This window comes from Amia ocellicauda, chromosome 12 (genome assembly GCF_036373705.1).
Source record: "Amia ocellicauda isolate fAmiCal2 chromosome 12, fAmiCal2.hap1, whole genome shotgun sequence".
In the NCBI taxonomy this organism is placed as follows: domain Eukaryota; kingdom Metazoa; phylum Chordata; class Actinopteri; order Amiiformes; family Amiidae; genus Amia; species Amia ocellicauda.
In genome coordinates, this window is record NC_089861.1 from 12,087,063 (window position 1) to 12,112,706 (window position 25,644).

At 39.2% G+C, this 25,644-nt stretch overlaps 1 protein-coding gene across 2 annotated transcripts in view; it reads right to left on the reverse strand.

Moving 5' to 3' along the window:
• The window catches only part of atrn (attractin), a 196,434-nt gene extending 183,604 nt beyond the window's left edge, over positions 1–12,830 (reverse strand). For both annotated transcript variants that reach the window (XM_066718346.1, XM_066718348.1), the window contains exon 1: positions 12,577–12,830. In XM_066718346.1, coding sequence (XP_066574443.1) covers positions 12,577–12,830 — 254 coding nt within the window. The remainder of the gene's footprint in view (positions 1–12,576) is intronic.
• Positions 12,831–25,644: the final 12,814 nt, after the last annotated feature.

Sequence of the window (25,644 nt, forward strand, 5' to 3'; positions counted from 1 at the left end):
TGATGAAGGAAGCAGTTTTTCATTTGTTATACTGTGACCAATATTCTAAAGTCAACTCCCACTGCATTTTTATTATGACAGGACTGGCAAGTGATTTAGATTTCAGGCAGTCACATTTAATCGCATCTACCTCTAATGAAAACCTGTAGATGTTGTAAAATGCTTGTTGGAAGTACATCCAAGCTAAAGGGGCTGGAATTTTCTTTGAAGAATCTCTGGTTGGGATTTTCCTCTTAACAATGGTGTACTTTACACAGAAGGTTACAATGCAAAGGAGTTTCCTGTCTATACTCACTGGCTTCCAGAAAATATTTTTGGAGTGGAGTATCATTATGCATATGTCGATGCCAAAAAAAATGCACAGTGCATTCTACAGGATGTGCTACAATCAAAAATAAAATCATAGGAAAGCAGTGAGGACTATTCCTATATAAGGCAAGATCTATTCAAATCACCATGGAAACAAACAAACAAAAAAACAACTGACCTAAAATGTCAAGCAAAGCATCGGAGAAAGAATGGGTCAGAATGAACAGCATCATTAACGCCTATGGATGAAAATAAATAATAAGTAAATAAAATGCACACTAGCCTTTAACACAGCGGTATTCTAAACTAAAGCCGCTTAGTGTGTAGGCCGTGCCCAACGGTGCAGGGATTTCTGGTTCAAGTCTGAGCTGTGTCATTAGCAGGCTGTGACCAGGATTCCCCAAGTGGCAGCATATATGTGGCACTGACAGCCATTGGGTAGCTCTGAATGTAGGTTGAGTTTCCTCGGTTTGCCATGCAACAAGTCATGCAATCTCCTTTCCCGTGCTGATGTGAGAGTTTTACCATTGAGACAAATTATAAACGGGGGATTCAGAATCAGCCAGAATAAAATAAAAAAATGTTTACAAACCCCAATGCATGGAGACTCTGAAATAACTGCTGTAGTTAAGAACCAGATCTGTATACTAAAATACAATGTACAAGGTATTACATTTGTGCATTTTATTCTATATAATTGCCAACCTTAAAACTATTCATCCTTTTCAGATTCAATTGGAGATTGGTGTCCATTACTATGGGATTGCAATTGTACAGTATTGGCATGAAAAATAAGGTTTCATTAAGTTATTTTCTTTTTTGTTTTGTTTGTATCCATTATTGTTATAGGAACATCCTTTTCCATAAAACATTGTTCCTTAAGAGGTAACATCATCATACTTCTCTGTGCACCACTACTCTAACCTGCTTCCCCTGCAGACTTCCTTTCAATTAGCCTTTTTATTTATTTTTAATCCTTAAATATATCAAACACAGCCTTGGAAAATAAATACATTAAAATACAAATAATTAATATGGTCTAACTGCAGCTGAGAGATAAATTTAATAAAAGCAAAATTCATTAACCTGTGGAAAAGCAAAATGTATAAGCTTTGCAGTGTGTTAGTAGCTGATATGTGGGCCCTTTGCAACTCACAAAGCAGGACACTTCCATGCTCCCATACAGTGTATAAATGCACAAATGTGGAGTAGAAGGTGGAAGGTCATGGTTTTAATCCCAGGTGGGGACACCGCGGTTGTACCCTTGAGCAAGGTACTTTACCTAGATTGCTCCAGTAACAACCCATCTGTATCAATGGGAAATTGTATGTAAAAATAAGGCGATATATTGTCTGCTAGGAAATACAATAATAATAATTTATAAATGTGGAATATAAAACAGTACATCCCATACCTTCAACACTTGACCTGCTCAGTAGCCACATCCCTATATATTCACAATAGGACTGTGTGAAGGACAAGGCATCTTTGGGAGTGATCTAGGCTAACGTTCTAGGATTTTTGTATTTTATGTATTTTGGTTTGTTTCTTTTTCCCCACTTACAGACTACATTTGGCATGAAAGTGAACTTGGACCCAAGCAGGCAATGTAGGCCTAAAGGTCTCCTCTCCTGTTTTCCTTTGCTTATTTTGTTGTACTGCATTAAAGATGCAATTATGAAACAGAACTATGGCGAGAGATTCTCAACTGTTCATTTAGAAGATTTGCTCTTCTTTGGAGATAGCTTGACTGGGGATTCACTTTGGAAATCAATACTAAAGTGAGTATCACAGAAAGCCTGATGTTGAAAGCTCCCACACAGCACAGCTTAGCAATTTATTCCATGCTTGAGTCATTTTCTGTATAAAAATAAATTAAAAGAAAACCGGTTGTATACTCTCAGAGCTCTTCGCAAGCTAGTCTGAGTGACAGTCCTGGAGAAGTTATTTCTTTGCCAATGTCCATGAAGTGTGCTTAAACTGCCCCTCCCAAGGCTGTTACCATATGGAGTCACTTGCTTGCACAAGCTCATATTTCCTATGACAGCCATTTGACTTGAAATTACTGAAATGAGGGCCAGTGCAATTGTTTGGACAGCTGTATCCACAAACCGTCCCTCAGTACAGCTACTGTGCAGCTCAGTAAATCCATTATCATTTCACAATATTGATTTAGGTTCACAGTTTAGAGACTGAGCAAATCTCTACCACATTCAAAGCACTTGACTCTTTCATAATTGCACATGAAATAAACTTGTTTTTGGTTTCATTTGAGATGTTCTTGATTGTTTTTCAATTTCTCCACATAATGTTAGGTACTTGAGTTTCAAGATCCAGTAGTTCTCTGATGATGTAACTTTTCGGCAGTCATTTCATAGTTATGATGTGGGTTCGTCTTTACTACTTGAATGTGGGCGAGTCTGAACAGGCCGACGTTGCTGGAGACTGGCTTAGATCTTAAAAATAGAAGTGAAGCACTCCATTGTGTTGTTGTAATAACAGATGGGCGGCGACTGCTGCAGTTATTAAATATTCGATAAATCCTTTTTATTCCCGATTGTGGCTTAGTAAGCCAAAGTTTGATTATTTTGTATTAAAAGTAAATAAAGTTTTTTAATTCTCCATTTACTACAAATCTTCCTTTGCCTCATTTATTCGGATCTCTCCTTCCCAACCTTGGTCGAGCCGGAAAGCACCTGCTTAACACTATTCAAGACATTCACAGCCAGTATGGTACATAGATCTGAGTTGATAGTGTCTCGTTTGGAATAGTAGGTGGAGCCTTTTGGCTGACTGTTAGACTAGGGGCCATTTTTAACCCAAAGCCACACTGAGGACATGTCATGGAGATGCCACAAGGAAACCCAATCAGACAGGCCAAAAACAATTATGGACTAGGAAGGGATAACTGAGACATGTGTGGTAAAGACAGATGGGGTGTCTGACTTGAAAGTCATCATTTAGGAGATCAATTAATCACTATACAGGTATGTTCTAAAGTGTCCACTGTCCAAATACAACTGTATTGTTACAAGGACTGTATGGCCAGAGATGGACTGAGAGCAGTATGACCAACAGTAAATACAGAGGTACATAAAGGTTCAGTTTGTATGTATAGTCAAATGTACATAAAGCAGATGTTGTATAACACATGGAGTACCTGTATAATGAACACAATACAAAATTGCAGAAAAGTGTTCCGTCAGGATTTGTACAATTTTATGGTGAGGGCTCTTACAACTACCAGCCGAGTTAAACCCTGTCACAAAGCTGGGAGTATAACAAAGTGGTTCATGTGGGACAGCACTGAAAACGGTCTTGAGCTTAACTCCATTCCTCAGTTTGAAGGGGATTCACTTTTTAGAGGCGAGTCTCACAAATGTAAATAATGAATTCCTGGGATTGGTGCAAACCTCAACCTTAGCTAAATTAACACAAATTATCTCAATTCTAGGTCTATAATCTTTACCTGTTGGTTATGTCCTTGATTAATCCTAGAAGTATTAATTAATTGTTATGAAGTTTAGCTTTATGGTGGCCCCAAATACAGAATAACTAACAGCAGAAGAATAACACCAACAAATACAGCAAATCACATTTTAATCACACACAGGTAAAAGCCCAGGGTAATCCGAGGTACACCTGTGCAGGATCTCAACAAGATTTTAAATGTATGGCTTAAAGTTATTTAACATCAAAAAAGGTTGGAGCGGCTGTAACAAAGAGTCCCCCGCTAAACTCAGGCACAGCTCACAGAATGGTCTATTTCCAGTGAGGTAGAACCGTTTCACTGCTTCTCTACCTGCAAAGGGGAAGATGATAATGTAATCAGGACAGTTGTGGTGGCCCATTCAACATCCACTCAAGCGGCTGGCAGATTGGCCAGGAAGACACGCGCCACACAAGGATACGGCTCGTCATTTTAGTTGTTCTAGGGCTCCGAGGAGGAGGGACACGCCGTCAAAACCTTATCACAGTGAGATAACCATACAGCACAGCCACAGTCGAGAACAATCACACCCTGCCACGGCCACACAATGGAGGGCTTCACTCTGTTCAGTACACTTGTTTTTTTTTGTACTGTTATTCTTCACCCAATGCCTCTTCAGAAGTAGCGATTCGGTTGTTTTACTCTAAAATGAATTCTCCCCCTTTCTCTTTCTCTGGGAAATAAGTTAGGGTCATTTGAAACCTGCTCAACTAGGAAAGGGACATTTTGTTAGAAAAACTCACCTGGGGGGTTTCAGGAATGCAGAGTTATAACATGCTGATTGCAAAAGCAAGCCTTAAATAAAAATCCCCCATGGGCTCAACTTAGATGCTACATACGTACCATTAAAAAGTCAAAGCATTAAAGGTGCATAAAAAGAACTGCATGAAAGGATGTAATTAATATAAGAGTCTGAATATCAAAAAATAGTTGAATATTAAAATCATTTTGATTTGATTAATTTGATTAATTAGCACAGCTCTAATGAAAAGGGAATTATAAGTAAACACTAAAGTGAAAAGAACCAAAGTTCAAAGGAAAAACAAAGATAAAAACACATAAAAACTCTTCCCATTACTGCAATATGGTCTTTAAGTGCTAAAAGTCCATAGCATGCATTGTTTAATGTCAAAGCCTTTCAACATGGTAATATTGATGTTACAAAGTAAAGTACTTTGAACTGTCTAAAGTAATGATGTCTTGGTAAAAGCATCATGCAAAACTGCCTCTTCCCAAGCTGTAGTGTTTCTGCCTACAGAAACAAGCGATTATTGATATTGTACATTGCAACAGTGGTCATCCAGTGCTATAAAACAAAAACAAATCAAAAGAATGAATGGCGGAGTGAATCTTATGAATTCTATTCAATAAGGAAGACATGTTTAAATTCAATTTGAATATGAGAGTTACATTTATCATTTTTTTGCCTAGCCTGGTCTAGCAATCATTTTGAACATGGTGAATATGGAGATTTATCCACTGGCCAACTATCCAGACCCCTGGTAATAGTAACGTACATTTCACAAACAATGATGATGCATACCCTAGGTGTAAAATACAATTGAATGACATGGATAATATATTAGGATGCACGATGTTAAGGTTTAATAATTAAGTATATTACTTTTGGAGGGAGTGAGTAGGAGAAATAATACATAGTAGGTTTCTGTGGCAACCAGATTCCATGTTGAGTACATAGAAAATATAATAAAACCCAAAACACACAGACAGTACAAAAAACTGAAATAAAATCTTACTGTTCCACAGAAAACAGGTATAGAAATGCAATGTGAATTAAACACTAAAATACAATCTATAGTTACTAGCATACAAGCAAACATTGGTTAATTATACTTCTTGGTTTAAGTAAAGCTGCTAGCGTTCTTGACGTTTTGACGACTGTTTCAATCCTTTACGATGCCTAGTCTGGCTCAAAATGTAAAACAGAAAAACCTTACAGAATATGCACCAGAATTCCCTGCACAGTCATCTATTGGCAACACACTTGTGTATAATGAAACTTAAATGCAATAAATAGAATCGAACCCAGCTTAAGCTGTATTTCATCAGGTCTGATCATCTTTGAAAGCCACATACTCAGTTTCTATAACTACGGATGAGTCTTCCTCTTCAGTGTCTTTATAATAATAACATTTTGGTCAATGTACTGTTATCATCTAGGATACTGCTTGGATTTCAAATTACTGAATGCTTGAAACAGCTCCTTTAGACAGCAACCACAGTACAGAATGCTGGCAAGTGTCATATTTATGTACAACATAGACAAAAAGTTTATATTTGTATATTGCAGTCATGTAAGTTCCATCCACATTTTTGTTTTTGGTTTGTTCTTGCCTCCAGGCTTGTTGCCAGTGACACCACCTATTGTACTATGCATGGAATGCAGGAAAAAATACTTAATGGAGTACTATGGAATATAAACACATTCATACACAACCGGATGTTTTTTTCTATTGTCTGGTTTACATGCTCTAACAAAACAAAAAAAATAGATGACGTCAGGGATTGCTGTATTGTGCATTTTCTCCAGACTGGTAGGGTTGTTCTGTTTAGACAAACAATGTAAGTATATCTGGATATATATCAGTGGTTATGCTTTAATATCAGTTTGGCATTCCCATTATAGAAGACCATTAACAACACGACATTTACTGGCCTTCCCTCTTGTTTCTGTTAGGACAAGCAGAGTTGTTCGAGAAGCTCCTTTTTCAGACCTTCATATGGCCAGGCTGCATGTGGCGTGAGACAGTACTGGTCACCCCAGGTGAGGGGGTGCGCTAAGAAGTAACTTGAACAGCAGCCAATTGACGGTGCAGAGGTGGGTTTCTTTGACTTGAGATTGCATTAAGGTAGGTTCAGAAGCAACCTGTTAGTGAAAAAATATATCCTATTCCTTGATGGGGCGAGTTAGTGAGGACTGCAACAGTTGAGCTGTGTGGTTATAAAATATCTGAGAACTATAAAGCCCTCTCAAACAAATAACGGAAGTCGATGAAGAAGTTATGAAAGAAATGGGGAACTCTGGGCTAAGGGCAATGGCTATGTCACAGTGATTGCTGTCGCACTGTGCCAGTCACACTGTAAATGCTATACAATTAACATGCCCCACAAAACCCTCACAGGGGAACAGTTAAGAGAGGCTGAAGCTGATGACAGGAGCTGGAGACTCATATGCCAGAAATTATATCCTCACCCTGGCTTTTCAGTAGGGCTGTTTGGACACATGGCCATTTGATAAATAGAAAGATTTTAAAATACAAGTTTTTTTTTTTCTTGTTTCTTTATTCCTCCTGAGCCAACATGTTAACTGCAAATAAGATAAATTCAGAAGAGCAATTAGATCCAAACACTTGTAGATTGGCCTGCACAATGCTGTCCTTTGTGACAATTGTTTGAACAGGTACATCACCCTTATACGTAATTTTTGCAAACCCAAAATAAGGAGTAAGAATGACTTCCTGTGGTTACAATGTGGTTTCATGAGAACTAACAAGGAGGCAAAAACACAAAAGTGTTGAAAAACAAAATGTATGCATATCAAAAATGATAGGAACCCAAACTGAACTCTCAATCTGATTAACATTTAAAATTGCAGTGACCCTTAGAGAGAAAAAAACAAATCTCTCACACATGATTTTTGGAAGTCAGATTCAAAAATAATAACAATTTCTGCAGACAGACACATCAACGGCATTTAATAACATGATGCAAACACTCCGTGGCAGCCGTCCCCCAGCTCCAGTTTCCCCCAAGAATACTTCCGACGACTGGCTTCAAACACTTAATGCTGATGTGAAGAATCCTGTAAGGTCACACACAGAACAGTCGTCGTACTTTGTCATCAGTGCTGTGCGCTCAGCAAAACTTCAAGGGTAAAAAAAAACACATTCACCAATGCCATCTGAGGAGAAGGGAGAGACAGTCTGGAGGGGCGGGACCTGAGGAATATCAGACACCAAAAACTCCAGACTGCTCACCACACTCCAAACAGACAGGTAATCCTCAGAGTGCGTCACCCTCGCAACATGTCATTAGCACACAACCAAACCTGCAGGTATTCCACAGCCTTAATAATGAGCAAGAGGACAAACAAAAACTGTTTTTGGTAGTTTAAAAAGACAACAGATGAGTATGTTGATTGGTGAGTGGTCTGTAAAATGAAGTTAACACAAACTAAAATGGTCTCACAAATGGAAGACTGTATGTGTGAGTGACAAATGAATGAAGCTTGTTTTTCTAGTTCAGGGAAAAGGTCCGAGTCCTGTCAGTTAAAATGGATGTGTCTATTCAGAATGCACATAGTAATAAGTAATACTCAAAATAGGTGGCATGTAAGCTCTGCAGAAAGACTCGGTACAAAGTTGAAGCTTTGCTGCCAGTTTTGACCGACCTCACAAAACATGCAGTTCTAAATTACAGACCAAAACAGACCAGCCAGATTACCAACGTAAGGGTTTCCAGAGGGGGTGTCTGCAAAGAACTGAGGCTTTGCAAAGATGTTAAACACAAGTCACATCTGGATGAGGGAATGCAATGTGTGTTTACTGGTAGCAATGTGACACTGAGACACTCGCATTGAATCCTGTTACTACAAGTCATCTGGATCCATGCCCTCAATGCCCACCCCCACCCCCAACCCACTCATCGCTTCAAAAAGCTAAGCTGTATGCCTGTGCTTTACATAGATATTAATATCCACCAAGTTATTTCTGTGACAAATAACAATGTCAACAGCCTGGCGACGGCCTGAATCGGTGCATGATCCGAGACGCAGAGGTTTTTCTGGGCATGAAGAAAAGGCGAAGCGATTTGCCTTGATGATTATTCGGCTATTACGTGAGGCCCGAAGCTAACACTGCACAAATGTTGTGATACGGTGCGACTAGCACAGGAGCAAAACAAGTCAAATCAAATTAATTTAAAAGGCACAGCTACTTCAGATGCTGTGCAAAATAAATTTAAGTTACACTTATATTTTCATGCCGCCAGAGACAAGTGATGAATGAGGCAATCAAGCCCCAAAACATAGCTTTAAACCAAATAAACAGGACAGGAGAAAGCCATTTCATCTAGGGCTTATGGAATACGAGTCAGGCCCCAACATGAAATCACATTTGTAGTCACCCGAGAGACACATGGAGGATGTGACCGTCTTGAATCCAGGGTGTCTGAATTTCCTTTACTTACTCTACTCATAACCCTCTTCAGCATTATTACAGATTATGTCCCTCTACTGCACAAGCAGCATCAACTTACATGAAAGACAGGTAAATCGAGGGGTAAATTCATTATTATGATTATGTTTCTTAGCAGACACCCTTATTCAGGGTGACTTACACTGCATTGCATTATTTTTTATTAAACCTATGGCACTCAGCTCAGGAGTCCAGAGCCCTAACCACTACTACACTCTGCTGCTCGTGCATAACTCATAAAACATCATGCAACATTTACAACCAAACACGCATGTCTTTCAGTATCCGAGTCCCTCTAGGATTGTATAAATGCTTGAGTTTGAATGTGTAACATTGAGAGTTGTACAACAACACTGAGGACAACTCACTGTGGTCACTGCAGATTCCAACAGGGGAAGGCAAATATGGGTTCAAATACATTTTAAATGATTTTCATTTGAAAGTATTTTATAGATTGTTGTCCCCTATAGGAATTAATGGCCCAGTGCAGATTTACTTGTTTGCCCCCCACCCCGTTTTAAATACATTCTTCATTGACATTGGTTTAAAAATCAAATTATGCAGTAAAGCTAAACAAACAGTATGAAAAAGTAAATAAAATAAACTGATTTCACATCTTTAACATTAGTATAATGGGCAGATTGGCAGGCCAACTTCTACACTTCCAAAGCCATTTAAAGCACAACCATTCTGAAATTATGTAACTTCTGAGTTCAATTAAGATTCAGGAACAAATAATAAATACAAAACTTCTGTTATGACCATTTAGACAATGCAGTTCCATATTATTCACCCGATTATGTAATGACATCTATGTTCTGCTAAAGTCTCTTCATCGGCCTAAAATCAATCTGAAGAAGGAGAGCATTGTGCTTTCGAGAACCAAAACATAGTGTTTTTTTTTTTTAATCACAGTAAAGGAAGGAAAAAAAATGCTGATGGTACATACAGCTCTGGGAAAAATTAAGAGACCATTTAACAATGATTTCTAAACTTGGAGTGTCTCTTAATTTTTTCCAGAGCTGTACAATGTTAAATCCCCATTTCACCTTACAGAACGAATTTCATATAATAATTTAGTTTTGTATTACACACAGTAGGATTATAGAGAATTTTGTTATATAACTCAAATTATATTTATTTGTTTTTAAAATGAACTAAAATATGGAAATGCAAACATTCTCTTGCTAGCAATTATGCTTAAAATAGCTTTAATTTGGAATGGCTTGCATTAATAGGAAATTGCTCATCCTGTAATGCACTTTTTTCACGGAGCTCCCTCTGCTCAACTGACCAGACAGGGGATGATGATTGCATTCAAAATATAAAAGCTATGGTTATCAATTTATGGCTACAGTTGGCTCGCGTGCATAGGAAGACACCTCACTCCACAATTATAATTAATATTAGTTGCTTTCCTACTCAGAAATTGAAGAAGAGAACAGGGTAGGAAATGCCTAATCTGAAACAAAGGTACAATTTAAAGCAGGCCGACAGGCAGGAATACTGCTAACCAAATCAAAGTCTGCGATGCTACAAGGTAACTTTCAGTATCACCCATCTAGGACTTCAACAACCGACTTGTCTAGTCGCTCAGTGCCAGTAATGTTTTGACCTCACATTCACAGGCCAAGCTGGTTTCCCCCTATAAGCTCTTCTGGCATTCTGACACAACAGCCACTGCTGTCCCTTCAGACCAAATCGTCAGACAGAGACTGCCATGAGACGTCACAGCCCAGGACCCCTGTAATCCCACCATGCAGACAGCCTGCCTCTAAATTGCAACCACAACAGAAGCACATAGTAAACTCAATTCTCCGAGCCTCTCTCCCACACACACGCTTCCCGCTAATTAACTAATTAATTAAAATGAGTACATTAAAGCAAAATGATCAAAGCACCATTCAACACCTTAATGTTTCTCAAACTCAGCCCTGAGCATAAATAAATAAAACATAATTGGCACTAGTCAATGGTTCATTTGTTTATTATTACTTATCATTGTCTTTGAAAATGGTTCAATAATCTGAAGTCAATATTTAAAATAGGGAAACATGCGGTGTCCCCTTTTTACCATGCAGGGCATTTGTTGGGCAGAAAGGCGAACTGAAAGTAAAGCATCTTCTAGGTTAGAACAGGATTAGCACACAGTAACAGCCTGTGCTCAGATACAAATGTTGCCACTTTATAGACAAGGTAAATTAGCATTCTTTCCTTTATCACTGCTTGGTGAAGGAACCGTGTAAACAGCTTGAGTATTTGAATATAATCTGCTTATCAGTCTATATGATAAGAGCCTGTTCAGTCATGGTCTTCACTCAGACAACAGTGCTATCTGCATGGGAAGTTAGCCAGAAAAGCACTCCTTTGATAAATAATTGTATGAAATATGTATAAAAGGTGATGGTAGCAAAGTCTGACACATTAGAATAGTTGAATGTATACATTTAGGCAAGCTATAGTTTCTAATTTAGTTAGTTCAAGTAGTCCAACAAGCAAGTCAATAAATAAACACAAACCTAAGCATCTAGGTTATTATGTATATATTCTACCAAAACACACAACCAGGGTTTGATTGCATGTTTCTTATCGGTGGTACAACATGATGGCAAACAATGTTCAAAAGTGAGAGAGACCGCTGTTGTTCAGTGAAAAGTCCAACAGTCAGCAGGTGGGAAACTCAGCCCCATTTAATTGGTTTGGCAGAAGAAAAGAAAACATGACGTACATAAATAGGATTTTGTATGGGATCCACAATCAAGGACAACAACGGGCACAGGACACATTTATAACCTCTCACCGAGAGAATCAAAGGCTCAGATTTCACACGTAAACAAGTGCTTGTGTGGGTTTATTTCAACTGTATTAAGGAACTACTGAAGAAAACAAGATCTGGCTTCAGCGCACACAGAACTGCCGGGCATTCGATTTTAGAACAGCGGTCATTGTGGCGCACACTGGGGCAATTGCGCAATTCTGGGCTGCACACACAGGTGCATCTCGCTGCTTTGCTTTTTGCTCTCTTGATAGTTTTTGGCTTTGACTTGGCTGGTGTCATCCACGCAGACAAAAGGCGAGAAGCTGCAGTTTTGCCCCCGCTTTCGGATTGTTAATCTACGGAGAGATCGTCTTGGCAACACACTGGCGATTGCATAAGAGTGGTGCTGAATCACTTCAAATCACGACACGGGGGCGTCGGGGGGGACATTGTACCTTCTGAAGTGTCACACATCAGACACAAACTAGAGAAGTTGGGCGAAATACAGCCAACACATGTCCGTCAGCAAAACAGACAAGTCATGCATTTCATGTTCGCTCACCAGAACCGAATCGAATCCGAATTCATGTTCTCCCAAGTCTGCTTTTAATCGCCATTACCACGACAACATCTGATCGTACTGAAATCAGAGGCATCAGCTCTGTCTAAAGTCCCACTGAGACTTCCCAGAGCCCGGGCTCGCATTCAAACCCCCTCTCCCCAAGCCGTGTGCAATGACCACGATGTCGCAGTCCTCCAGAGCAAGGACATCAGCACAACTTGCAGGGCACTAACTATCTCACCTGAATCGTCCCCCGCAGTGTTGGCACTGATCCCCCACCCAGCCGGCGTCGCACACGCAGTAGCCGCCCGCGTTGCACTGCCCATTCAGGCACGGTCTGTCGCAGTCCTTCCCCTCGGAGGACGAAAGCAGCCCGAAAACCAACAGCAGCACCGAGAGCTGGAGCACCGAGCCGGGGGAACCTGTTCGGGATAGACCGTGGCTCCGGCTGCTGCGGCCAACGCGCAGGCAGGCCCGCCACCTCTGCCCGTCCATCCTGCTCCCGAAAGATGGACTTATTGCCGTCTTACTGTGTCCAACACTGATTTACTCCCGTGTGTCCCGTCGTCTCCGCCCGGCAGCGATTTCAACTTGCGGGACAGGATTCCGCGCCCGATCCACGGTGTGTATCCGTCCTGCGCCCCTGGGCTGCGGCGCCCGGGTCTCTTCTGCCGGGGTGTTTTAGGAGCTCTCCGTGAATCAGCCCAGAGAAACCCGGCCGGCCCTGTGTGTGTGCTGCTCTCTATCTCCCTCTGCTATATTCCCCCCGTCTTATCTTCTTTCTCGTTGTCTGTCTCTCTCTCTCTCTCTCTCTCTCTCTCTCTCTCTCTCTCTCTCTCTCAGCCTCACATCCCGCACACGGAAATGACGTGCTCACTCCTGTGCGGGGGGCCGGTGAAGGCAAGGGGGCGCGAAATTCAATTTGCTCCATTCATGCATTAGCTTGTCTAATGTATACTGTATTTATTCTAATCACAATATACACTGATCTAATATATAGTCTAATATAATGTTGTATATGTCGTGTATGCAAGATATATGCACAGTTATTATTAGACTATGTAAGCACGTTTCAGTGTTTTCCTACATTTATAAAGTAAAATAAAATGTATCTTCTTCTTACAGGTTCCTGATATTTATGTGCCAGAATTCGCACATGTAATGCATTCAGAGCTTCTGCTGAGCAGTGAATTTCCTGATACATTTTACATCTATATAAATCACATTGTTTCAAAATCAAGTTATTGTTTTAATGTGTGACAACATGTGTGCTTTCCCTGACTATAGGGATGGTTTTCAGTGCATTTGTAATGTAATAAAACATGTGTGAATATCAAACAGGCTGTGATTATATACCGATTTTAATTAAACGCACCACATGGTTCCCCTCATATATGATCTTTGAATTAAGGGGGACCAAATGAAAATGTTAATTGCTTTTAATTTGATATTTTCTTTTTAGAACAAATAACCAATCTTACTTTTTAATTGCAGACATCCTTACTCTTGGTGACTTAAGTGGTCACACAATGTACCAATTTCAGTCCTGGTAATAAGTGTAACTATATCTGAGACAGTACACAATACAGTGCAAGAGTCGAGAGTAGTAGTTAAACAAGTAGCCTACTGTTACATGCTATAAGGACAACATATGTACAATTAGCCTCCAAGTAAATAAAGTTATTAAGTTAGACAATGTAAGTGCAAGAATAATTACAGACATGCTGTAGTTGTTGTTTGAGCGGCATAGGATGGTGATCACTTAATTTGATCTGCATCGTGGGTATTCAGTGCTGCTTTATGATTTAAAATTAATGTTAGGTTAGCTGGTGAGTATGTATACTGTTATGAAGCTCAAATTGAAAATCAAGTTGAAGAAAACATCATTGGGGTTTTGAGAGGTTGAGTCTGAGATGATCAAATACATTTAGGATTATAGCAGACATACAGGTAAAGCTATAGGAGGGGATGTGGGGGTCAGAGGGGAGAAAGGAGGATTATCTGAGCCTCATCTGTGTAGAAATGGTACAAGGAACAACATGTGGGGACCTGGGAATCAGATGTAGAGAGAACTGAAAGGGAGGGTTTAACAAACAATATAAATGCAACTGTTATTTTTAAAGTGGCAGTTAGTAGTCACAGCTGCATCTACTCTTAGCGTTTTGTCACACATCCTAAGCAGTCTATCACATTTTATGCTCTTGCATTCAGTCTCAATGATCTCCCAGGGCATTTTAATTCTAAATATTGCACGTTTCTGTCAATCTCACCCCAAATATATATATATATATATATACACACCGATCAGCCATAACATTATGACCACCTGCCTAATATTGTGTAGGTCCCCCTTTTGTCACCAGGGAAGAAACCCAGCATCTGGTGATGTCTATGGGTTCCAGACTTCAGGCAGTCATTGACTGCAAAGGATTTACAACCAAGTATTGAAACTCAAAATTTAATTAATGATTATGTTGGTTTGTCCAATTACTTTTGAGCCCCTAAATTTGGGGGGACCACATATAAAAAAATGGGTGTAATTCCTACACCATACACCCAATTTGAATGTGACTCAAATTAAAGATGAAAGTCTACACTTAAAGCACATCTTGATTGTCCATCCATCCATCTTCAAAACCACTTATCCTGGTGAGGGTCACAAGACGCCAGTCCATCACTGGGCAAGACACAGATGGCAATTTAGAGAGACCATTCAGCCTAACCCACATGTCTCTGGATGGTGGGAGGAAACCGGAGTGCCCAGAGAAAACCCACACAGACATGGGGAGAACATGTAAATTCCACACAGACAGGCCCCCCGAGCCAGGACTCGAATGTGGACTCTGGAGCTATCAGGCAGCAGCACTAACCACTGCGGCACCGTGCTGCCCACATCTTGATTGTTTCCTTTCAAATCCATTGTGGTGGCATACAGAGCCAAAATGATGTCACTGTCCAAATATTTATGGACCTAACTATATTGACCACCTTCCTCACTAGTATTAAGTGTATGCCTTTGCTTTCCCTGACAGAGCTCTACATTAGTTATTACAATGAACACTTTAGAAGTGTCAATGAAGACTTGCACATCTTAGTGCTTGGATTCCCTTCAAGTTTTGTCTTACAGAGCAGGACATTTTAATCGCATCCTCATGAAACAACTCTCTTCCCTTTGCCACTCCCTCTTCCCTCTCTCCCTGGTCTACGCTAAGTATAGAACTTGCTACTTCTCATTTCTACATGGAAAAAGGAAGTTGTTTTCTTGTGTATAATAAGGTTGAACTTCCAATTATGGAATTACATTTTTTGTGTGCAAATATACTATTTTTTTTTACTGTCTCCCACTTTTGCACCTGCCAGTCAGTGCCAGCCTTTAATGTAGCCACCACCATGTGTTTTTCTGTGGTCACTACACAGCACTGTGATCTAATTTGAGCACATGTTTTTGATCACCTGTCCATCACATGGTCTCCTCAAATACATCTCTACAGATTTCCTGAGATACACAATGATTTTACCTGCAACCGATATCAACAGTAAGTAAAGTCCTTGTGTGGAAATGGGAAGTCTTGGACTTACATATTACCACTGGTGCCTATAGTTTCTCATAAAATGACAAACAGTCACCTACTCCAATTAACCAGGCATGGAAAATGCAACATACTGAAATTTAGCAAACTCAGATCAAGTCAATTTAGTGCTTTTTGTGAGGCATCGCCTCAATCCAATGATATCTGTTCAATGAAAGTACATAAGGGTTGACGTGTGAAAATCTCTTCAATGCATGCCTTGTTTATGGTCACCACTGTGGATAACAATAATAAATAACAAACCTGCATTTGTTTAGTTATTTTCCTCGTTTTGTTTCAGCCGCCTATATTTGCATAGCTATCAGGTTGTCTGTCGATGCTGTCAGTGTTCAGCACGCCACAGTGTGAAACAATAGCTTGTTGACATGCTGGTAAATTAGTCAGTAGAAGTCCTATCATGACTTATTTAACTGTAACAGGCCGGTTACAGTTTTAAATAGTTTTGCTTTGTGCTTGAATATAATGTAGTGCAATTACAGAGTAAATGAAAATGAAAAAACTCTTGTAAGACATTTGACCAGTAGAGCTCGACACAAGCACTAGTATAAAAGATAGAAACAACTCTTTAATATTAAACAAAGGTGCACGGACAATGCTAAATTACTAAAATAGATAAAATAGGAAGTTAGATAAATAGTATAATATAAGGGACTAAGGGATATAACAGTGACAATATCCTACTTAAGAGGAAGGTTACCCAATATTGTTCATTATTATTGTGGGTTATTTATCAAATGTATAACATTTCAGGAGCATATCTAATATTTTCACACATCATCTGGATAAGATAAAAACTCAATTCATACACTGCTTCTTCCATTTCTTTACCACCAATTACATTTGTTTAATGCACAATTAAACTTGAAGCACTTGACCAGGTATCTACTCTAAATGTTATGCTTTTTATTTGGAACCTCCCTTCATTTGTGTCACCCTTGAAAAGCTTAATTACCACAACAAACGTTTTATATCTTATATTGCAAATTGAAGAATAGTGTGTTCTGTGGCACACATAATGAATTCATTAAAAATGGAATTGAGAACCACATAGAAGCATGACATCAGGTCTCTGTTCTCTCAGCATCACTTCTGCACTGGAATATGCTCAGACGAGGCAGGCGAGAGAGTCTGAAGGTCAGAGGGGAAGGTTAACTGAAATAAATTAAAATCATGAATCAGTGTTGTATTGTTAAGTTGATATAATCCCACCAAGCCTGCCTTCAGATTGCATATCATCAGAAGAGAATTATGCAACAGTGAAACATCCTAATTTTTGTACACATATTCTGCTGAGTACAAAAGGTCAAGACAGTCCCCAATCAGATGCCTGTTTATGAGGTTGAATTACTCATTGTATTGCAACACAACTGATTTGTATCTTGTTCTGTACATCTGCTGCTCATTTTTAATGATTCTTACATTTATTGTAAGAGGAGAACACCCACACAACATATAGCCATAACAACAAAAATATATGATCTGAAATTAAATGAAACCTGGAGTGTGATGTTATAATAAACCAAGCCCTTGACCTTCTATATTTAGTAGTGTGTGAAAATCACAATTCTGTCATCATGTATGTATCTCTAAGATGAATTCCCCTTCTACAGTGTATCTCATAGGACCAGCTTAATTATACATATTGTGACACCGTGGGGGGTTGACACAGTGCAGGGCTCTTGAAATAGACGGGGCCTCTGGAAACAGACACAGGAACAGGGGTATATGGTGCATACAAGATTTATTTATAGTGCCAAAAAACAGAAAACTCTCTCTAAGCATCCAGATAATCATAGACAAACAGTCAACAAGTCAAAATCAGAATACAGTCAGTTACCAGATCTCTCACTCTCTCACTCTCTCACTCTCTCACTCTCTCACTCTCTCACTCTCTCACTCTCTCACTCTCTCACTCTCTCACTCTCTCACTCTCTCACTCTCTCACCTCCTCCTACACTCCACAACAAAGCGTGGCGGCTTCTTGCTTTTATACAGGAGCCGGCCAATCAAACACATCCTACGGGTCAGGCACTTCCTCTGCATGATTCATCTTCCCAGGGCTTCTGGGAGGTGTAGTGCTGACCACATTTCTTCTACTCCTGGCGCTATGTTAAAATATATATTTCGATAATTGTCCAGATAAGTTCAGTAACCAGGTGATGTTTTTGTCAGACAGCCCAAAGTCGACTGCAAAGGTGGTTCGTAATTGAAAATAGGTCAAAGCCAGGTATTCTATCCTTCATTCTCTTCTTCTTCTTCTTCTTCTTCTTCTGCCTCTTAGACACTGAGACACCTGGGATTATCTGACCACACCAGTTTCCCTCTTGACCACCAGAGGGCCCTGTCATCTAAGTTGCCAGTGCCGGTAGTCCTATGCCGAGTGTTGCTGCTGGCAAGCTTTTATACCAGCACTGGAAGTAGCGCAGGTGTGCATGCTTGTCTCAGACAGACAGGTGCGTGACGTGGAGCCTGCTTTGTCCGTCAGTGCGTTGTGTAGGTCCTACAGTACCTCCCCTCGTGTAACACTCCTCGTACGCTGTCACACAACCTTTATTCGTACCCAGTTCAGACCGATCATAACCCCAGCTTCAGAAACACGACTATCAGACAGCTTTGTGAGTTGGATCCCTGCTTGACTGTTCTTCCAGGAAACCAAGTAGTGGCCCAAAACATTGTCTGCTAACTTGACCTTTTCTTTACTAAGATGGGATACAGAAACTATAGCCACCAGTAATACGCCTTTGAAATAGATAAACAACAGTTAAATGCCTTCACCACACTAAGTTAATGTTTAACTTATATTTGCATTTCTAACGGTGAATGCTAGGTGAGCAAGATCAACAACATGTTCAATTGAAATGGGTTCAAATCATTTCAAATATGACTCATCAGTTGTAGCATTACTGACACTGTTCTTGTCTGGCTGGATGTAAGCAGTTGAAGATGTCTGAATCTTCATATAACTGTAACTGCAGTTTTAAATTCAAATTCTGAATGGTTTTTTGAGAGCAGATTCAGGGCAAGGGTTTTTGTTAACTTGTTCAACAAATCTCTGCTGTTCCCTCTCAATGTCTCTCCCTGCTGTCTTTTATTTTGGGAGATCACATGGGGAACAATTAATCTGTGCAGGAGACTTGCCCAGGATGAGTTTGGCAGTAGTGAGTAGTGAGTAGTGAGTCGAGTTTGTGTAACAGCCAAAACTGAACATAATGGAATTGAAAGGGATCGTTTATAGATTAATCTCCTTTTGGAAACCTAATCGGTGTGATTCAGACTTTCACAGAACCTCAGAACCACAATCGTGTGACGATGGAGGCAGGGGAAAGAAAAGAAAACCCCCAGGTGGGTATGGGCAACTGTGAAGACTGCACTGGGAAGAGACGTTCGTTACATATCAATTAACCAATGTTGCCAAAACCCTTTGTTCAATCACCGTACAATCACCTTCCATCCTTCACCATGTTCTTCTCTGTCCCTCCCACCTGCTCTACAACTAGATTCGTTTTAGTATCGTTGTTGTCTGCGCTTATCATCTGTGACAGAAGAGCAGGCAGGTTTGGCAATGCCTTTGGTGCGTTGTGCTCAGACTGAATAATTCGAGATTTGTACACACGAGAGTGGCATTTGCTGACTTCGAACGGTAACAGCAAGATAGCGCTACGGCTGATTAGAAGAGCTGTCAGACTCGCATTTGCACTTTAGTTGCATTTGTGGCATTTCCCTTGATATCACAGAAGAGGATTTCAAACCTTACTGAGCAGGGGTGACAGCCAAACTTTCAGCAATCACACATTACTGAGTTCCCTCCTCAAACATATCTCTAAGGTAACAGCACAGCAAGAAATACAATACCCACTTTCCCTTTCCTTTACCAAGCTATAATCCCAGGTTATTATTTTACCCTCAACTAGGGAATAGAAGCATATTCTGAATATAGAGTCTATAAATATATATATACTTTTTGGAAAATCTCAATACATAGATTTGAAAACATATGAATGGCTATGTAAATAGAAATTTAGCCAACATTGTCATATGTTTAATAAAAATACATGTCATCTTGAGCCTGTAAATATGCATTAATAGGATCAGATATACTGCAGTTCAAACAGGACTAACAGGACAAACCTCTATGTATTTGTTTTTGTATAGGATCTCAGTGCTGCAACACAGTACTAAACTGCTTGTGAAATATGTAAAGGAGTGACTCCAGTGCTGTCCTCTTGAAATGGTTTGTAGGTTAAAAGTACATTTAAAATGAAACCAAAATCTACCTACATTGTTCTCTCCAAGTACCACACTGGCGTTAAATGAGTGGGCATCGCTGATGCAAGTGTTAGGCGCCCTCTGCTGTAAAACATGGTAATTGTATGAGGAAAGAAATTGTATTTATTATGTTTATAGAAGGTGTCATCTTACTTTTAAAAGAGAAGTTGTGGCCGGAAATGAAAAAAGTTTTGAATAAGATTTACATACCATATGGAGCCTCTGCTCATTGAAGAACAGGAGCAACAGCAGTTTGTGCTTGAAATGAAGTACCTTTGGGCATTGCTATATTTAAAAATGTGTCTTTTTTATTAAATCATTTATTTGATTCTAAATTCTGCATAATTTAATATGTCAGAAATGTATGTATGTATTTACTTATTTTACCTTTTTTGAAATGTGGAACAGTGCCGAGCTTCTTCATTACAGAGGGAAGCTGCCAGTGATATTTCTGCTGGTCACATATAGGTTGCATTAAAAATGTATACATTACATTAAAGAAATTAAACCAGAATTATGAAGTCACCCCAACACTTTAGCCCATTCCAACAGGTATCAGCCAGGTGATGGTTTAGTGAATACCTACCACTGGGTGAGTTATGACCTTTAACTTTGATTTCAATGTGCCTTTTAAAGACTGACAATAATAATAATAATAATAATAATAATAATAATAATAATAATAATAATAATAATAATAATACAATAGGATTCACTCCAATAGTGTGATCAACAGTTTTATTTAATAAAAAGTGTGTTATGTATTAATAAAGAATTAGAATGAGTGACAGAGTGTCTTATTAATATCTTGGGCTGTTCATTCAAGTTTGCTCTTATGAAACACAGATGCAGTCTGAACCAAAAAAAAAAAAAAGATTGCTGTCGAAAGCCAGACACTGTGAAAGAGTGGAAAATTTCACACACTTTCCCCTCCGTCTCTCCACTGCCAGTCTATATGCCCGTGACCGTTACTATGAGTAATTACTAGTGGTTGCTTGAGAAACAGAGGGAAGTTTGTGTAAAACAGGAGTGTCAGAATGTCTCTTCTGCTTGTATTCTTTGTGGCATAATCAATTATTAAATGACCTTAATTATTTTCTCAATTAGGCCAGTTTAAGATTTTTTTACAGTTTTTGTTTAAACTTGATCACTTACAATAAGCTGTTGACTCAGTGCCTACTGATCGCTGTGGAGCCTGGAGAGATGTGTTAAATTATTACAGTGTAATTAGTCCAATTAAGCAGCTGAGTGCTGGACTGGAATACATTCCTAAAGACACTGCAGCTCCACAGGTTAAGGTTTTCTCTGAAACTACAGTAGTGTGAGTCTGATTTTGCATTGCATTACTCACACTGTAACACTGTGAGCTGCATTTATAATCGTCTAAATCCCCTGACCATTAGATCGTTACATATTTTCCATTTTAGCAATTAACTAATTACCAGCATAGATGACAGTCACACTCACTCAGTGTTGGCCAATCCTGATCTTGAGGAACTCCAACCCGCTTATTTTTATAGGTCACCCTCAACACCAACTTTTAAATACTGGAAACGCATGCTAGTAATTCCTGAATTGAGCAATAACTGATCCTTGGATGTTGAAGGGTGTTCAGGTGTGTCCTGTGTGGAGCAAATGGTCTCTAAAGCACCTACATAAATTGGGCCAAATGCTTAAAACTTGATCATTTAAGGATGACCTATGAAAGCAGCTGGATTGAGACTCTCGGGGCCGGGACTGAACACTTTAACTATTTCATACCTTACAACATAGATCCATAATACTGAGAGTTCAGGTTCAACCACAGCGCATTTTTTCAAATCTGCATCTTGACCAGTGTAAGGACTGAATTACTTATTTAAAATATGCTGCATGGATGCAGGATGTTATTAATGAACAAATAATAATATAAAATCTATATATATACACTTACACACTAATGGTCTTCTGCTTGTGTGCAAGGCAGGATGGAGGAGCGGTTAGGGCTGCAGAATTGTACCCAGAGGGTCATCAGTTTAAACTCCACAAAGACACTGTTGTTCCCTTGTGCAACGGTTGCTCCTGTAAAAACACATTTACTTAAATAGGTCCACAGGGCTCTGGACCCAAGTTTGGACATCAGTATATATTTCATGCAGTACGGTGATGATGATGATTCATGTAACCAATATTATTATCACTGTTGTGCTTGCTTCAGCTATTTTGTTTTAATTTTAATACATAATGATATCTAAGCCATAACCTTCATCGAATTACAGAGGCTTGCCGGGAACCCTAAGTGTCCTGGACTGAGTGCGATCTCTGAAGACTCTGTCCCCAGGTTGGCATGCGTTGTGTTTGTGATGGGCTGACCCCTCTGAGAGTGCACCAGTGGCTATTATATTTAGCTATTGTTAAGGCTTAATTGTACTCATTATCTTCATTATTGAACTAATCAGGGATGGCCTAGATGGGACCTTGAAGGCAATTTCTTGCTCTTCTCTTAACTGCCTGCTTCAAATCATTATATGCTTAACTCGGTCAGATTTAGTTTTTGCCCAGATCCCAACCAGGTGGAGACCTTTAATAACTGCTGTAGTGTGACCCTTAGCTGAACATTTTTACCACTGCATTACAAATCCCTTGAAACTAGCAAGTTTACTGCTGTCTTTTATTTTTATTTCCTTGTGCTAGTGGTGTGAATTCATATTTGGGGCACTGAGTGTGAGCAGACAGATGAAGGTACAGTAAAAGTATTGTGAATGCATGCGCTTGACTGGACAAGTCTGTCAGGTGAAACATCTCAATGCTGAGCTCTTATGCCAGTGGTTGGCATGCCTTCATTCTGTAGTGTCTTTTCTTCCATTTAAATGAATTAACTACGCCATTAACTTGGCAAATGGTACATGGTATAGAATGGTATAGAAAGTAAATGAGGGTGTTAAGCCTATACAAAGCAGCAGGACTGACCCTCCAGTGCCAGGATTTCCCACTCTGTTTGTAGGTTTTTCGCTGACTATTTATATCAGAACATTATATTGTGATCACCACTAAACACATTTGGCACCACCAGAGGGCAGTATTGAAGCAATTATTTTAAAATCTGTAATTTTCATATCACAGTTTTAGGCTAATTTGTACCGTTACTATTTTCCCTAATATAATAAATTAATCTAGAAAATGTAAGATCAAACCACAATGTAGTAATACATGTTTTGTTATACTGTAATGGAAATAAGGAGATATTCAGGACTTTAATTAACCCTTAACTTAAATTTTTCAATATGAGAATTCATACAATGTTAGAAACTAAACTTAAATAAATAACAGGCATCAGTTATCAAATAAAATAACAAATAATTAAAGTGTACATCAATGTAATGTAGCCTATTTCATGAATAAAATGACATAAACCTGTCCAGCCTCAAAGTGTACAGACAATCATATACATGTTTTCTTTACATGGTCAATTTTAAATCAGGATTAGAGCAGGGTTATAACTGCAAAATATGCTTGGTTGTGAATACATTTGATCATCAGGTATTTATTAAATACATGTAATTAGTTTGAAAGATTTGCTATTTTTTAATATTCAGTCAACAAATCTTACTGTGCCATAAAGGGAAATTCCAGTATTGCTTATCTCATGCACATTTATACCATTGGGCTATATACAATTTTATTACATTCACTATACAACTAGAATCCCTCACAGGACTGTATGGTAAATCTGAATTTCACAAGTGTATTCACACGAGTCACAGGAAACCATCACAGCCCTGAACAATAACAGGAACAATGATGCAACTGGGGTCTTCTACAGGGAAAACATGTGCAATTAAATTAAAGATTACAGTCATCAAATTTTAAAAAAGTATATCCTTTTCACTGATATTCACCGCATTAAGAACAATAGCACAGTTAAGTCATCAATCTGTGCAATGTAGTCAGATAACCCCTTCAGGGAGGGAAAAAAAATCATTTAAATCTAACCAGTATTCTTTCACAGGAAATCTAATAAATATAATGTCACTGCAGCATGGCTCCTGATATATATTTTACATTTATATCAAAAAATATATTTATGTCTAAATGTTTTTCCTCATTTTAATTTTCTGTGCATGCTTGTTCACTTATGCACTTGTTACGTAAGGGAATATGTTGGTCTTTACCAGCACTAATGTGTTTTCTCCTCTATCAGAGTGAAGAAACGAATATTTGCATTGTCTCAGTTCACAGTTAATGGTATACTGTGGTGGAAAAAGAAACAAGCCCATGTAGTACAGAGCACAGTTAACATCTACAGTCGAAACTGTTGGCAAAACAAACAGGGGCAGAAAGAGTCAAACACAGGGCAAACCCATGATTTCACTTCCTGTGGAATCAAACTATGCATCCAATCATTACATAGCAAAGGAAACAGCAGAGCGCTATATAGAGAAGATTTCAGGAGAGTAAGAGCTGCATGTGAAAGATATTTGCTGGAGCGAAGCAAGCATACAAAATGCACCGAACAGCAGACAAATGAGCGCTGCACCATAAACACTGGGCCAAGAGCTTCGGGTTAGAAAGACATCAATGCCACCCTTGACATGCTTCATCTGTGAGGGGGATTGCTGTGTGAGAAGACCAGGGAGATGAGAGACTGTCAAAACAAATACACAAAACAAAATGACATGAGTAACATTCAGGCCCATGATCAGCTCAATGGCGTAGAGGAGGTTTATTAAAGACTCCCAGGAAGGCAGCTGGTGGGCGAAGGATTTGTTCTTCAAGATAATAGTGACCCTAAACTCACAGCTAGCCTGAAACTAAATTAAAACAATCTGGGGGAGGAGGAAGGAGGATCAATGTTGATGTGTTTGCTAACTCTAACCCCACTGCAACAGCATGCTGTGTAATAGAGAATATAACCTCTGCAGCATTCATTTAGAGACGTGCATAGATTTCCATACAAATCAACAATGTATTCTGATTCCAGGACAGTAGACTCTCACTATATATCTGTTAGGTGATGCTGGCTGTAACACCTCTCAGGAAAGCAGCTGTTTGTTCCTCTTCTTTCATTTGGACTTCACCTTGCCTTCTTAATAAGGAAGAATCTGAAGTTGAATTCCACCCCAGAAAGTGAGTTATGGTAAACTGTTGACAACAACCAGTCTCCTCTTTGAAGTAAAACATTTATTGATTTTGATTTATTGTGGAAAAGGTCATACTGTATATTTAATTATCTGATCAAAAGAGAGTATTTTGCAGATTGATTCACTAACTTAATCAACAGTCAGTATTCAGAATATTGGTATTGGCCTCTAGGCATTAAAATACCCTGGTCACCACAGCTGTTTTCAGTGTTCCCCCATGTCATATAGAGATTTCTAAAATCTCCTTTTGATCCCTTTAGGAAGCTCTTCATCTGTTCCTGAAATGTAGGTCAAACTGCTGTGCTGCCATGGTTCTTGAGCTTTTGACTTCGA